Genomic DNA, 15,902 nt, shown 5'->3' with positions numbered 1-15,902 from the left:
CCTTCAGTTGCCATGGTGACCGGCTAGAGCAGCCAGAGGAGAGGAGCAGAGAGAAAGAGAGGGAGGGCGGAGGCTAGGGAGGGAGGAACAGCAGAGAGAGAGAGAAAGAGGGAGTGCTTAAAGAGAGCAATAGACAGAGGGAGGGAACGAGAGGGGAGACGGAGATAGATACACATTGCTAGCAAAAACAGTCTACAAAAAATATAAATAGAAAAGGTATTTTATTTATTCTCGTTAGAATTGTGTTTCATTCATCTTGTTTCATTCATCTGAGTGTGAGGTTACAAAGAGGGGGCGTGTGAAGGTAGACTGAGACATCAAGACGAAGGTAAAGAGACACTGCAGTGGAGCTGGAATATGGATGCACAGTCTGAGAGCTGTGAACCACCACCATGTGACCCTCAGCCTCCAGGTAAAATCAGAAAAGCCTTCAAACTATTCGGCAAGCGGAAGCCTGGGAGCAGCGTCGCTAGCATCTTCTCCATACGTGGGAAAGGAGATGGAGGCCCTAAATCACCGCCGTCAAAGAGCAAAACCCTGGATGGATTAAATGAACCTACTGCCCCAGAAGCAGAGGCGGAGCAGGTGGATCTTGACCAGGGGGATGAGAGTCAACAGGACGATGCTCCAATGGAGGAGTTCACAGATGGGAACATGAATTCAGAAACTACTCCTACGCGGCACTCAATCACTTCCCTCACCTCTGCTAAGTCTCTGAGCTTCCTCAATATGCTTCGCAAAGGTAGGCAGGGACTAATGGGAGATCGGCAGACTCAGACCGAGTCTCAGAGGCCCGGGCGGCAACGGAAGGGTCTGAAGGGATTGTTTGGAACAGTGCACTGGCGTGGTAGAGAGAAAGAGGATGAGGAGCAGGGTGAACCAGGCCCTCCCCTTCTTGCTTCCCGCTCCAACAGCGTTGAGATTATAAAGGAGAGTCTCACACTGACACCCGGACCTCCACCTCGCTCTGTGGAGGAGGCAGAGGAAAACCCTCAGCTTCCTACACCACAAGAGGGCCCTGCATCATCTGTGGACTCTGCAAAGGTGAGCGGGTCAACCAAACCTCCTGCAAATGAACGCTTGAGCACACTGCTTGGAGATATCTCGTCAATTTTAAGCTTTGATTCACTAACGGCATGTGGAGATATTGTAGCAGATGTCGAGGCAGAATGGGTTAAAGCTAGCAGTCGAATGGAGGAAGCACCTAGCACATTGAAAGTGGATAGTTCTGAGAAGACTTCATCTTCTACGACTTCTACCAGATCAAAGCCCAGTCCTTCTCCAACCCTAAGCCCATCCACCTCGTTCAAACCTTCCCCTACTTTAGCAACCAAACCCACCCCTTCACCTACCACCTCCAAACCTATTCCCAGCCCTTTGAAAAAACCTGCAGTTACCTCAACATCCTCTCCAGTGACCAAAATGTCACCATCTATGCTTGCTGACCCTATTATCCCTACTCCAACATCCAGCCCTCTCACCAAACCCACCCCTACACAATCAGCTATGCCCATAACCCAGCTTACCCCAACACCTATCCCAATTCCTCAAGCCACAGAAACTGCAACAACTACTCCAATTATCCAACCTACCCCACCCGCTACATTTTTCTACAATACACAGCCTACCCCAAGCCCTAGATCAAGCCCCACAACCACATCTACAACTTCCCCAGCTAAAGCTACCCTGTCCCCTAAATCTAGCCCTGAAATCAAACTAGACACAATATCAAGCTCCACAACTGACCCACTGACCAAACATATTCCATCCTCTACACCCATTCCTCCGTCCATCTCAGCCTCTACTTCTGAAACATCCCCCTCACCCACAATTAGTTCTACCCCTGAACTAGCTGCAGTTACTAAAGCTGAACCTGCCCCAACCCCTGTAACTAAACCTTCCCAAGCCCCAACCCCTTCAACAAAACCCACTCCGTGCATTACCCATGAATCCAAACAAACTGTGTCTACCTCTGCAGCCAAATACACCCCTTATCCACCACCTTTTGGTAAACCTACCCCTGCCCCTGCACCAACACCAAGACCAAAACTTGTAACAACATTTGGATTATCGACAAGCCGAAACACTGCTCCTATTGCCAAGCTTGAGATAAAACAACCCATGGGACAAACTTCAAAATCTAGCACCCAAACTGGCACAACATCTGTAAGGAAAGCCTCTATCTCTGAATTGAATGTTCCTATTGCTAAATCTCCATCTGCTGTTGGTCCTATTCTTACATCTTCCTCTGCCACCACAAAATCACCCACAGTTCCCTCTGCACCACAAGTTCCTGTCCTAAAGTCTCCTCCTGGTATTTCTCCATCATTCCTTTCTTTTAAAATCGCAGATGATGATGCCAGGATAGATTTAAGAGAGGACCTGGTAAGACAAGAAGAAATTGACAACAGAGTGGCTACTCAAAGCATCAGCAAGGCAGTGAAAAGGGGCCCTGCAGTGAAGCCTACAACTCTGAGTAAGATTCCTGTGAGTGGTGGAGGCAGACCTCCAAAGCTGCATCATCGAGATTCCCAGCCCAATGGAGATGAGGAGCACTCAAATTTAACAACACCGGTACATGAAGAGGAGAGCCCATTCGCTCTCTCACGGGAAAGCAGCAGCAAGGAGGCCCTCAGTGATGTCTCCACAGAATCGGGGGCTATCACCCCAACGCTCTCCCACAGCCAAGAGGACATTCTTGATGGAAAACTTGGTTTCCAGACATCATCACGTCCTGTAGCTGGTGCCACAAGCTTAACCCGGGAATCCAGGATCCCAATTAAACACGGATCTACTGCAACCTACCATTCTGTACAGGGCAGGGCAGAAGCCACACGTTCTAAGATACCGGTGTCCAAAATGCCTGTTCGTCGGACCAACAATAAGCCTGCACCAACAGCTACAGCTGCTGTCGCCCGAAAATAACTGAAATAATAATTCTGTCTATGACAAAATCCTGAAACATTCCACTGGCTACAGTTTTCTCAAGATTTACTTTGTGATATTCGTTCAGGCATTACTGCACCTTTTTGAAGCAAAAAATCGTCACAGGACAACTGGATTGTTACCGTTATTTGAACTAATTTACACACTGGTGTCAACCACACAATTCTTTTATCAGCTGAGTGTTTTATTCATATCACTCTTGAACAGACTGATGCTGTGGATTCAACTCTGTGTACAACCAGGAACAGACAGCACACCCACAGGCCCTGTCTAGGTAATCTCTATGGCAACCAAACGTGCAAATTAAATGGCAGGCACTAAAGCACAAGAGCCCTCACCTGGAATCCAAAGCCATGAAGACCTTCTCTGAAGAAACAAGCAATGTATCTGTCCATTATCTCTGGCATTGTAATAGTCCATAATGGTCTTTTGTGGTAATTAAAAGCCTCAGAGAAGAAACAAGCGATCCAGCACAGTCTTGTGGTTTTCATCCAGGTCTACAACACCAGAGGAGCCCAGTATCATCACAAAGGTGCTTTTTTCTTAACATCCTGCCTGCCACGCAGAAAAAAAAGTTTTGTTACAGACCAATGGAGAGATCTTTGTAGCCTTTGTTTCTATTTTTGTCTGGTGTCTTTTCCCCCAAAAAATTTTTAAGTTAACTTTGTGGATCAATGTTAGTCTTCTTCAAACTCCCTCGTGTTGTATGCAAACAAACAGAATCTCTTACCTATACAGTTCATGCCAAGACAGGATATTCCACAGTATCTTTTGAATGTATGTAGCAGAATGCATGCCCTACCTTTTCAACAAAATGAGCCATCTCACTCCTTTTCCTCTCCCCACCGATATCCTTTTCTCAAGTTTTTTTTTTTTTTTTTAAACACTGTGTTAAGTCACACAGTGCCTGTCAGCTGTAACAAATGTGTATGTAACATGTCATCATGGAACTATGAGGCATATGGATCTCTGGAGCTCTACGGATTTTTTTATTTGCCTGCACTTTAACAATGTGCATTAAAGAAGGTTAAAGACAGTAGAGATGATGTTTCACAGGCAGTTGGTGTTATAGGTAAGCTAAGACTTTCATGGTTGAGAGTATGTTATTTGGATGGATTATTTTATTATTATTTTTTTTTTAAGTTGCCATCACATGCACATGTTTAACAGAGGACTATTTTTTTGTGTGTATGAGTGTGTGTGTGTGTGTGTGTGTGTGTGTATGAATGAGTGTGTGTGATTATCTTAAATGTCACAATGTTTCCTATTTAATCAATAAAATGTGATTATACCTAGATCAGTTTCAATGTCATGCAGGGTGCTAATGGTATAGGATTGGATTGCATAGGACAGAATTAGATTGTAAGAGATTGGCTGTGCCGTACATTTTCCACTTTAGTGACATTATGTAACTGTGTTACTCTTTGGTTCAAGAAGTGGAACCCTGCAGAGCTTTCCACTATAAAGACGGAGACTCCCACCACTGCCAGCCCCCACCCCCAGGTTCCTCTGCAGTGCCATGCTGTTGGGCTGAAAAACCCACTGACCTGAATAACAAACCTCATGAATGTCAGTATTGCCTCGTCAGTGAGCTGTAGGCTAAGAAGCTATAGAATTTCTGCCACACATACATGCAGCTGCTGCATGCAAATGAAACATTTCTAATGGGTTAAGTTGTCTCTAATAGGAACTAGTCAACCTTCATATAATATAACTGAGTGAATGAATGAAGGCTAAAATAGGGGAACAGTGGTGCACATAGAGAGAATGACACAGAGAGGAATTGTGGTACAGATGGAGATTGAGAACAAGCAAAGGGAGGGCAGAAAAAAGAAAAGTCTTTTCGGTTCCATCACAGCTGTGTTTTTTGATGGTGGTGACATAGCAAGAAATGCTAAAAGCAGTGCACAATGACCTTGTTTTCTTACGTTCCTCCATTTTCAGCATGTTTTACATATAGTATACTAACACTACAGACATTTTAACTCCTAGCATTGTAATCAAGCTAACAGCAGATGATGCTTATAGGGACAGAGATTTAGGCAGAGATATCCATCACGGGATGAACGAAGGTAGAGGGGGGTTGACGTTTTTTCACATAAGGAATAAGAAAAACAAAGCATGGATATTTATAGACAAAACTCCTCACAGAGACAGAACAAACACGGTTCTGTTGTCCAAATCAGAGCCCAGAGCAGTGGCACTGTTTATCTGGAAAAACACGAGGACTTCACCACTTCACAGGGTGATTAGCCAGAGAGCAGCTCACTGTTAATGGAAACCCTTGGTTATGGATCTGCCACCCCCCTGGGGTCTGGAGAAGATGAAAGCTGTATGCACTAACTCATGTGCTGCACCAAACACTGACAAACGGTCTGTCTGATTGTGAAAATGAATAATGATGATGTTCACATAGCCTCAATTACTAAATCTGAAGTGAATCATCAAAGCGAAAATGTGAAACGCAGTCTGCTCTAGGGTGGCAAAAAAATGCATACAACTGAACAGTGCAGGGAGACATGCAAAAGCTATATCTGCATGAGGATCCTATTTTGAGCCCTTGTTACATAGCATTGTCTAAATCTAATGGAATAAATGCTGGCATGCTAATTTAGCCAAGCAAGACCATATACAAGAGGTGATCCTCCCCTCAAGCAGATGGCACAAAATGACAGTGGACTTATTCACAATTACATGTGCAGACAAACACAATTGTTTAATGCAGCGGGTGATGTCACAACAAACAGGATTAAAAAGCTATTTAATGTTATCTGCATATGCTTTTAGTTTATGTGCATCCAGACATGAGTTTAACACTATAATCTCTTTGAGAGATTGGTTTTAAAACATGAAACTCTGAAAAACGTCTGAAAGCAAAGGCGTAATGGAAAGGCAACATCAGGAGATTTGAACTATGTTTCCTGAAAATAAATATCCTTCAGCTCCTATCATATTCCTTATATAATACAGAACAAATGCGCCATTATGAGAAGGATGGATTGTCATAAACTCTCCTGATACTTTAAAACAGGTCATGACAACTGAATCCCTGTGTCTTATTCCCTTTTGGTGTATATAAACACCCCTGGTGAAAAGATGTTCTCTGTTAGGAGATGTTTGGCTAATTATCCATGCGCCACTGAAAAAAATGTCGCTATGGCAACCTCACTAGGTCAGCCAATGGGAGGCTGTGAAGAGGAGGGGTGTGGTGAGGAGGCAAGGAGTTCTAATGCACTCTCACATTACACACGCAACAATTTATCTTTCCATAATGTTAAAATGAACTATAGTATGTAGCATGTGTATAAAACTATGTAGAATATGCGACAGATGGGCTTTATTGAACCTTATGGCTTAAATTAATTAAATGAATCACACTTGATCACATGTTTCTGAGTAAACGGGAGGTGAGAGGCAGGCTGTATGTCTCATTTTGCAGCCATGTTCTGTAGTTATTCATCATAATGAACAATATGTATATATATATTTGATGTATATATTTGTTTATATATATATATATATTTGTTTATATATATATATATATATATATATATATATATATATATATATACAAACATTCAGCTTAAAGCCAATGTTATTTATACAGTTTCGCAATACAGACAAATGAAAAAAAATAAATGATTTGCTTTAATCATACATATGATTTTATTATGTTTCACATTTTAAATGAGATATAAAACATGCTTACAATAAAAAATATAGCTTTTATTAAAAAACGATGAATTGTTTAAAAAATACTGATAAACGCTGAATATAAAAGATACTTTTTATACAAGTACATATATTATTGTGATCTATATAATGCTTTGCTGTGCTTATCTTGTAATGTGCTGTATTATATTTACTGAAAGAAAGCTGAGAAAACACCTCTAAAAAACTGTTTAGTCTCAAAGTGCACATCAGCATTGATCTAATGGCTGGCAAATGAAAATTACTTCATTTCATTACAAGTTTTGGAAGTATTTGCCAGAAAAGATGCCCTGTGATTTAAATGGGACTGAATGACGGGACTGCACAAATGATGCAAGACAATTTGGTCTTTAAAGATCAGTGGTTCTTAACTGATGTGATGGCATGGAAAAAACAATGCCTATAAAATGCAACTACTCTTAAAACTGCACATCATTTGGATGGTAAAACTAATAGGCGTGGATATGTTAAAAAAGGAGGGAAATTTTTTTTTTTCTGTACCATTTCTTTTTGACGTCAAATGCTGTGTCTCTGAAAATCTGGCTCCTGAAGCAAAACCACTTAAGAACCACTGAACTACACAACAACTGCATTTCTTCTTGACATCAATATTCATATAATTTCTGTATTATTATTACTCTAAATTAAATTATAGTGATTCCTACTTAAAAAAATATCAGGCACACAATAAGTTCAGGCATGCATATAGATTTGTTCAGTGATGACAAAACTAAACTTTTAACATATTATTTCAACTTAAGGGTCAAATGCGATTCTTGCAGTGAATACATTCTGTAATCATTTCAGTATCATTGAAAGTAAAACCCTGTGCTGGTCAAGTGCAGCACAACAAACAATAGAGAAATCAATGATTCTAATCCAAAACCTTATGAAAATAAGCATTTGTGCTAAATTATTAAGAGCCTCCTCTATTGAAGATGGCATCTTATGTGACAGCTGTCAGTTATTACATTCATGTCATGTTGAAACAGTTTCAGCTCGTCTTTGGAGCGAAATTCTTCCTTCTGGAATGTTCCTGAGCATCGGGGGGCACAATCGGTCAATACAAAATAACCACAGTCCGTTTGAGTCAATCTACAAGTCTTATAGCTAAATATATAGCCATTCATCAGATATTGACAAATGTAAGGCACTTGGTAAATGAGGGAATAATATAAATTGGTCAGAGATACAAAGGTCAATTAAGAATAACAGCAAAAAACATTACATGAAAAAACATTATTAAATTCATGTTTAGTACTGCTGGTTTTAAAAATATTACCGAACAATACCCTGATGTTTGTTAGAGTCTGTATGGCACACGAGGAACACATTGTTTTTGGCATTTTGTCACAAACAGTAAATCGTTGAGGTATATTCAGCTGAATTAGGAGTTGGCACGTTTGTGAAATGTGAAGAACAGTGACTGATTTCTAATTTATAGCTGTTCCAAGTCTCACCGCGGAAGTGAACAAAACAGGGCGAAAAATTCAAGAGTTAGTACCTTTGAAGCTGCCTCTGTAAACTCAGGACAGGATGCAGTGGGTAAACTTTCCAAACTAGGTCGTGGATGACTTCAAAATGTACAGTCGACGCTCTCGTCGCAATCAGTACTGATAAAAGAGAATCATATAAGTGTAACCTCTTCAGAACAGTGGACATGGAAAATGAGCCCATTATCAGGCCCAAGTGTGAAGGTCACTTTGGCCTTGTTAAATGTTGTTTGTTAAATGTCTCTCACACCAGGAAATGCGTATAACCCTCCGCTCCAGTGATGATAACGTCCATCCAGATTCTCATGGCCTCTGGGGAAGGAGCCACCATGTAATAAACCCGTTCATGTGTCTTCACGCTGAATGTCAGGGAAGGGTTTGGGCTCTGACGCAACATAAGGAAACATGATTAATGGAGGGAAAATACTGATACCCTTTTCAAAAAATCAGTATAGCTATGTATAGTAGGTGATCGAAAGGTTTCCAGCTGCAACTTACCTTGTGTGCGTTCTTTAGGTGGTCGTAATAGACTTCTTCAATGGCTTGGAAATAGATAACACCCTTCATCTTCGTCTCATGTTTATCTAGAGAAAAATGATTCTAGTCATGTTTTTTTTAAAAAGAGCGTGTGGATTAACCTTTATTAGCCTGTATTATTACTGCATTATAATAATTCAATTTAACAAAGGTTAAACTAAATATTTTATAAGTATAAAAATATAACCGTGCAAAATAAAAGTAGTGTGTAACAGAAAAGATCAAATCTTTGTGTAATAAATCTGGTTTGTTTTGTTTCCTGTGAGGTTGGTGAAGGGCACAGCTCAGTTTTGCCCCCTTGTGGTATAAACTAGTTTCACATAGTTTCTAATTTATTTTGCTTAATAATAGACTTCTTTAGTTAATAATGCAAGTTTACGTTTCACTGTCCAAATTTCATTTAGGTGTTACGCAAATTAAATATCTGATCAATTAATTAAAACAAATATGTTAAACAAATAAAATAAATATATTTTCTTTATACTTTATTTTAAGGTGTTTTTAGTATAATTTGTACTGTAATTATACAAATAACTTCTGAGTAATATTAATTAACATGTAGTTAATACAGGGTTAGGTTTAGATTCAATTTATTGTAATTAAACAGCATAGTAAGTACATGTACATTTATAACATAAAAAATAAATTGTTACCAAAATGGCTGATATTCAGTATTCTGTTCTATATTGCAAATGTTTGACAGTATAAAAAATCACAATTCTTTCAAATCAAAGATTTTTTTTTTTTTTTTTACTTTTGTCTGATTAGTGTTTATTAGAAATTCAATTAGTTAAAATTCAGTGTAATTACCAGCATAGTATGCCAGCTTCCTTCGATTGCGGTCAAAGACGAACCAGCGCTTCTTCCAGGTTTTGATTTTCCCACCCATTTTGACCAAGAACCCCCTGCAGGTCTTCTCAGTGATGGCCAGGTGAAAACAAGCCTCAGGATGGTGACCCGCAGCCTCGATGTGACCTCTCAGGTCAAAGTCATCCTTTCTCACTGGGAGGTATCGTGTCAACGGACGAGACTAGACACACAAACAGCAAATATCTAATTAGATCTTAAAAATTAGTGAGTGTTTCTGTGTAAGTACATGCATACATGTTTTTAAAGAGTGAGTGAAGGAAACGTATCAACTAGTCACATTTTGTGTTAGAATTTTACAGATTAGATCAGAGGCAGAAATGCACCCATATTTATAGACTGATCAAATTAAAACTATCAGCTATAAACTTCTAATGTTGTCTAATGTGTTCTAATGTCTGTTATACTGCTTCTGTTTATTTTATCTCATCATTATTTCTACTACTATTAATTAATATTAGATTTTTAGCGTTTTATAGGATCTTCAACTTTTCCTGCTCAACATATCATCTATAAATATGCATGACAAAAAAACAGAACAGAACAGAACAGATGCAAAATACAGGCTTAGTCTGTAAAAAAAAAAAATTCTAAAAACCATCTGACAATGATGATGTCAAAAAGTTAAAGCAGGGGCTATTTGCACTAAGTGTAAATATTAATTAGATGAATGTTGTCTTTTGTAATATTGACTAGCCGAATCACACGTTGGTGGGTGAAGTTAGTGTAAATAGCCTTTGATGAGCTATTTGCACTCAGTGTAAATACACACTCAGAAAAGTTAATTTTGGATCCTATATACGTCTGATATCACATATATATAACAAGATTTAGTTTCTTTAAAGAAATATTTTTTTACATTTTTTTTTTTGTGAAGAAAATTTGCCCTTGAAGAAAGCAAGATTAATTTAAAAAAGACAAACATACTTGTGAGCTTCTATGATGCATCATTTATAATTAAATTGTATCAAAAATAATTTAAAAAAGTATGTTTCAAAGTTTAGAAGTACAAATATTAGAATTGAAAATTGTTATATTAGAATTATTTATTTGCAGTCTTATTGTTTATTCATTGTGGCTGCCTTAATAGAAATTCTTATGAGTAAATCTGTTTATCTATAATTAAGAGTTTTAAGATGAATCTTCCTCTCCTCTGCTTCTTGTCTCTATGTATCTCTGTTCTCCCTCTTTCACTTGAACTCTATAAGTCTCTCAGAGCTTCACCTCTCTCTCCACTAGTTTCTGTCGTCGGTTTGTCTCTTCCTGCAGTCTCCTCTCCAATTCCTCCCTCCTTCTCCTCTCGTCTTCCAGAGCCTGTCTGCGCAGCTCCATCTCTCGCTCCTGCAGAGAAGAAAGAACAGTCCTGTTTTCGTGCATCTGTATATTGGTATTTTTGTAATAATCATGCAGATTGAGAGAAACTGATGTACCCTGTGCTCCAGCAGTCTGTTCTTCTCAGCTTGAGCTTCTCTTAGCATGCGCTCCATCTCCTCTATCTTTGCTGTGCTGGCACTGTACCGACCACACACACGCACACTTTTGTGAGACAGTGTGTTTTGCTCAGATTTTCAGGTCTTAAAAAGATTTTAGTGGTATATTTCACATAAAAATGATGTATTACGAATTAAAACCAGAGAATTAAAACCCTCATGTGTTCCAAAGCATCTTCAGCTTCAGCTACTTGGAGCGACCTTGGAATGCAATAAAAATTCTACAGACAGGAAGTGTCCCGGTACTTAAAGGCAGACTCTTGTCTATACAGCATTCTTATAAACAGTAATAAATACATCTAAACTCTTGCAAAGCACAAAATACAGATATACACACTCATTTAATATAATTTTAATGGCAATGTTATGCTAAAGTTTGTTAATAAAGCTGCCTTTAAATCGTTACTGTTTACAATGCTTTAAATTATTTTCTTATTTTACAAAAAAAGCACTTCTTAGGTTTCCAACAAATATCTTTAACATGGACAAGCTAAACCCAAAATAAAAACTCTGAATCAGAACAGACCCATCGTGATCTTGATCAAAGTCCTGGTCTCACCTTGAGATGTTGTCTGGTGAACAGGCGGAAATGCTGGTCTCCAGGCTTTCTGTGCTGTCCACACTCATTGTGTCAAAGTTGTGTCCGTTATCCATGTAGTGGAACGGCTCCAGGAAGACGTTTGTCTCAGAAACGGTCCTATTTGACATCTCATTCATTCTATGCCTCTCGTCATTAAAAAACAGCTGACCTGCTGCAAGAAAAATCGGGGGGGGGGGGGGGGGGGGGGGAAGTAATCAAATGAAAAATAAATGTATTTCTGTAGAATTCTGCACACTTAGCTTTGGCCTCACAGGATTAAATTACACTTTAAAATATATTCAAACAGAAAAGAGTTATTGTAAATGTTCTGCTTTTACTGCATTTTTTATCAAATAAATGCAGCCTTGGGGAACAAAAGAGACTTTTAGAAAAATAAAAATCTTAATTATTCAAACCTTTTGACTGGTAAATAAATTTTTTTTAGACAAAGACCAAACAGACCAGTGTTTCTCAACTGGTTGGTCATGTTCCAAAAGTTGGTCAAACCAGTTGAGAAGTGCTGAAATAGACTATCTTCAAGTCGATTTTCTGATCCCTGAAATAGTATTTTTTCACACATTTCAAATCACTTAGAAATGTCAAACAGAACTGGCTCCATCAATACACTGCACCGGTAAAAGTTATCTTCTTTCAATAGATTTCAATTATTTTGTATTATATTTTTGTATACATACAATAATATAAATAAAACGTCAGGCAGACACAAAACAAAACTCAGTTATACAAACTGAGTGTGTAGTGAAAAAGTAACATAAAAAATAGATTATACATATTTATTTATGGTTATAAATGTAACTAATACAAATAAATATACTGAAAAGATTTCAGAAATATGATTATTTATTTGCTTTAAACTTTGTAGACCTGCAGAACTGATGAATCAGTGTTACCCTTGAGCAGGCGGCGGGTGTCCAGGTCACGGGAGGTGACAGAAAGAGTGCGGGGGAGCACACTACCACAGCTGGAGCTTTGAGACAGTGGCATATGGGGCTACAGGGTTAAGAATATAGAGCAAAAGAGACTGTTTAAACCTCTCTTCCACAAAACAAAACAATGCACACTGAAAATTTTTATGTAAATTGATCTTTTAAAGATGGTGTTAAATACTTTTCCTATGTGACGTTTCTGTTGTCTGACCTTGGGAGACAGACTGCGATTAAGGGCAGAGTTGAAGGTCCCAGAGCTCTGCCTCTCTCTTTTACGGGACATCCCGCTGTCACCCAACAGAACCCCGCCATCTTTCCTGCCATTGCTCCGCCTCCTCTCTTCCAGAGAGCGAAAGTGCTGGAACATTCAAAAGGACAGATAAAATGATCATCTTACAATATTGAAAATCCTTGTTCGTCATTACTGAGCATAGTTTCTTCTCGACTCATAGAAACAGTTTGTGTTACCTGCTTCATGGACATAGGGTTGAGAGGAAAAGCTTGACCACCTGTCAGCTCAGAGTACTTCCTTTCCAGAGATGCAAGGTTCTCCCGTTCCTGAAAAGAAATGAGACTATTCAGAAATGAAAAATCTTTCTGCACATGTACATTATGTATGAATATTTTGTCAAAATTGATTTTGTTTTGAAAAGTTTTCAGTATGGCAGTAGGGTCTAAATATTTCTCACAGTCATTGTATGTATATATTGTATATTATACTTATATAAACATGTATATAAAGACATTCTGGGTAAATATACTCACCCTTTGTAGCATATAAATGAGGTTGCTCTTCTCCTTCAAGAAGTTCTCCTTTTCCCGCTGTGCCTGCTGGGTAATCTGGGTAGATTGCTTCTTCAGGGTAAGCAGTCTCTCCTATAATATGGAGACAGTTTTTTATGTGCAGAAGGAAATATTCTTATAAAAAGCTCTTTGTCCACACACAAACAGTCCACCTTGCGAGTGACGACAGATCTCTGATATTCTGCGATCTCTCTGAGGAGTTGCTGCGTCTGTGTTTCCTTCTCTTCATCTTGACGGCTCTCTTTTTCCAGCTGCTGAAACGCCAAATCTTCGAAACGCTTCGTTTCTGCTTCCAAAGCTTCAGTGTCCTACCAAAAAAAAAAAACACTCAGCATGAGGCAATAGATTACCTTTTTTTATATCATGGTGCAACTCCAATCTTGACTAAACTGAACAATCAGCAATAATTCACAGGATTGTGCTAAACAGCAAACAGACAAAAGGTCGAATTTGGTATTTGGAAACTTTGGTATGTTAAAAGAAAAAAAGAAGAAATGACAAGAACAAATGGTATTTCCAAAGCTAGTGCAGAGAGGAAAAAACACAACAGCAAGTGTTTGTGAGAGTCAGAGAGCAGAATAGTTGGTGGACACAGGTTCGAGGGAGAGCACGGTAACTGACTGACCCTGGAAAACTGACTCTGGAGCTGCTCCTTCAGTGCTTCAGGACAGGTGTCCAACTGGATCTTCTGCTGTGAGATCAGCTCAGCTAGCCTCTCTACTCTAACTCTCTCAGCCTCCAACAAGGCTTTGTCCTACAGCACACGGGCCGACACAGGGACATGTACGGATGTCGGACACATACAGAGCACACAGTGGTGAGATGGGCACAAATAGAACAGACAAAGAAATAGAGAAATGCAAGTTTGGGTTAAAGCAAAGAAGAGGTAAACTGGAAAAAAGGTAGGTAGATGTGTTGTCAGTGAGTGACATTCACTAATAATGGAGAACAAGTTTCCTTCTGAATAAATTTTAAAGGAACAGTTCACCCAAAAAAATTCTATGTACTCACCTCAAGCCATTTAAGATGTAGATCCAGATGAATAAATTTAGCATTATATCACCTACTCACCAATGGTTTTCTCCAGCTTTTTGCTTCATGAGATGAGCAAAAAGGCTCTCATTCTGACGGTACCCATTCACTGCAGAGGATCCTTTGATGAGCGAATGATGCAATGCTACATTTCTCCAAATATGTTCAGATGAAGAAACAAACTCATCTACACATTGGATGGCATAGGTGACTAAATTGGATTTTTTTTTGGGTGAACTACTCCTTCAAGTGTAAACTTGTTTCTAAATCATGATAACTGTGTGGAACTGTTCACATTTACATATAGTTAATGAATGAGACCCCCTTGTTTGCCTTTTTGGAGGCACTAAACTTTGTCCTGAAGCTTTGATATACTATTTTGAATCTTTTACATTGCCAACTGATGTTTACCTGAGTTTGATTCTTTTGAGCATTTTTCTCCATGCTGGCCATTTTTTCATTGAGCTGCTCCAGCATTTCTTTATCGCTCCGTAGCTGAGCCACTTCTGCCTCCTGCTCCCCGTCTAATAGAGCTCTCTCCACCTCCATCTAACGAAAGATTCAAACGTTTATTGACTCTAGCTTCATTGCACAACTAAAACTACTGAAAACGCTTTTTTGGAAGTGTAAATAAAGTAAAAAAATATATAGAGAGAAATGTAGAAATGTGTCTTTGACAACTAACTGAAATAAATGAGTTTGATTTGAAGTACTAAAATTACTGAAACTGAAATTAAAATAAATGAAAGCTATATAGAAAAAAAATACAAAAATCCCTCAACAAAATGACTAAAACTTAAAATTAAAATAAAAAAGCTAATTCAAAACATTAATACATACTATTGTAGTTTATAATTAATACTAAAATAATATTGCAGAATAAAAGTATTATTAAGAGTATAATATAAAGATTCAATCTGTAATAGTTATTTACTGGCAGACATACATTTACATAAAAGCATTTCTCAAATGCTTTTAATCGAATCTGCTTGTGATTTCTGGGAATCGAGCCCATAAGTTTGGCGATGCTAGCACCACGCACTAATGTTTGAGCTACAGGAATGCATACTTTACATGATACCTCACTTAAAACACATAAGCTTCTCATTCAAAGAACACACACCTCTCTGATAGACTCGTCCATCTGTGTGTCTAAATCTTTGATCTTCTGTTCAACTTCCTCAATGTTGTTAAGCACCTGAATTCTCTCCTCTTCGATACGTGTCACCTCCTTTCTCAGCTGCATGTCTTCAGACCCCTGTTAAAAAGTAAAAAAATGGTTTCAGTCCTAGTTGATGACATGGATGATTATTCGACCATACGTACAATTTTAGAAATGTAGATGAACTCCTGAATCATTCATTAGTCTCATATCGTCACATCACCTCTCCTTGATTGATTTAACAGTTGCAAGCATATAATTACAATTATGTAATGATCTAACTTAGAAAAGTTGGATTAAACATTCAGAAACAGTCACTGAGTCCTGAGATTG

General features: G+C 38.6%; 2 protein-coding genes across 6 annotated transcripts in view; one reads left to right on the top strand and one right to left on the bottom strand.

Annotated features, from left to right (window-relative positions):
* The first annotated feature begins 119 nt into the window (after positions 1 to 119).
* On the top strand, positions 120 to 6,296 carry LOC113054475 (APC membrane recruitment protein 2-like). Its single transcript, XM_026220058.1, has one exon. It carries the CDS (start codon positions 358 to 360, stop codon positions 2,923 to 2,925), a length of 2,568 nt encoding a protein of 855 aa, XP_026075843.1. The 5' UTR covers positions 120 to 357; the 3' UTR covers positions 2,926 to 6,296.
* A 313-nt stretch (positions 6,297 to 6,609) lies between these two features.
* The window catches only part of LOC113054474 (pleckstrin homology-like domain family B member 2), a 27,296-nt gene continuing 18,003 nt past the window's right edge, over positions 6,610 to 15,902 (bottom strand). Inside the window, exons 7-20 of one of the 5 annotated variants that reach the window (XM_026220053.1) lie at positions 15,531 to 15,665; positions 14,819 to 14,956; positions 13,528 to 13,683; positions 13,337 to 13,447; positions 13,040 to 13,129; positions 12,753 to 12,929; positions 12,536 to 12,635; positions 11,604 to 11,796; positions 10,985 to 11,066; positions 10,779 to 10,895; positions 9,498 to 9,717; positions 8,649 to 8,734; positions 8,401 to 8,535; positions 6,610 to 8,270 (exon numbers count right to left, since the gene is read on the bottom strand). In XM_026220053.1, coding sequence (XP_026075838.1) covers positions 8,265 to 8,270; positions 8,401 to 8,535; positions 8,649 to 8,734; positions 9,498 to 9,717; positions 10,779 to 10,895; positions 10,985 to 11,066; positions 11,604 to 11,796; positions 12,536 to 12,635; positions 12,753 to 12,929; positions 13,040 to 13,129; positions 13,337 to 13,447; positions 13,528 to 13,683; positions 14,819 to 14,956; positions 15,531 to 15,665 — 1,746 coding nt within the window. In that variant the 3' untranslated portion in view covers positions 6,610 to 8,264. Of the gene's footprint in view, positions 8,536 to 8,648; positions 8,735 to 9,497; positions 9,718 to 10,778; positions 10,896 to 10,984; positions 11,067 to 11,603; positions 11,797 to 12,535; positions 12,636 to 12,752; positions 12,930 to 13,039; positions 13,130 to 13,336; positions 13,448 to 13,527; positions 13,684 to 14,818; positions 14,957 to 15,530; positions 15,666 to 15,902 lie in introns of all 5 variants that reach the window. The other 4 variants (XM_026220054.1, XM_026220056.1, XM_026220055.1 and 1 more) reach the window with 4 other exon arrangements.

Source organism: Carassius auratus, chromosome 35, assembly GCF_003368295.1.
Source record: "Carassius auratus strain Wakin chromosome 35, ASM336829v1, whole genome shotgun sequence".
Classification (NCBI taxonomy): Eukaryota; Metazoa; Chordata; class Actinopteri; order Cypriniformes; family Cyprinidae; genus Carassius; species Carassius auratus.
This window is presented reverse-complemented; position numbering and strand designations above follow the sequence as displayed.

Excerpts from the sequence above, each read along its gene's own strand:
- LOC113054475 (XM_026220058.1), top strand. The coding sequence starts at position 358 with ATGGATGCACAGTCTGAGAGCTGTGAACCACCACCATGTGACCCTCAG.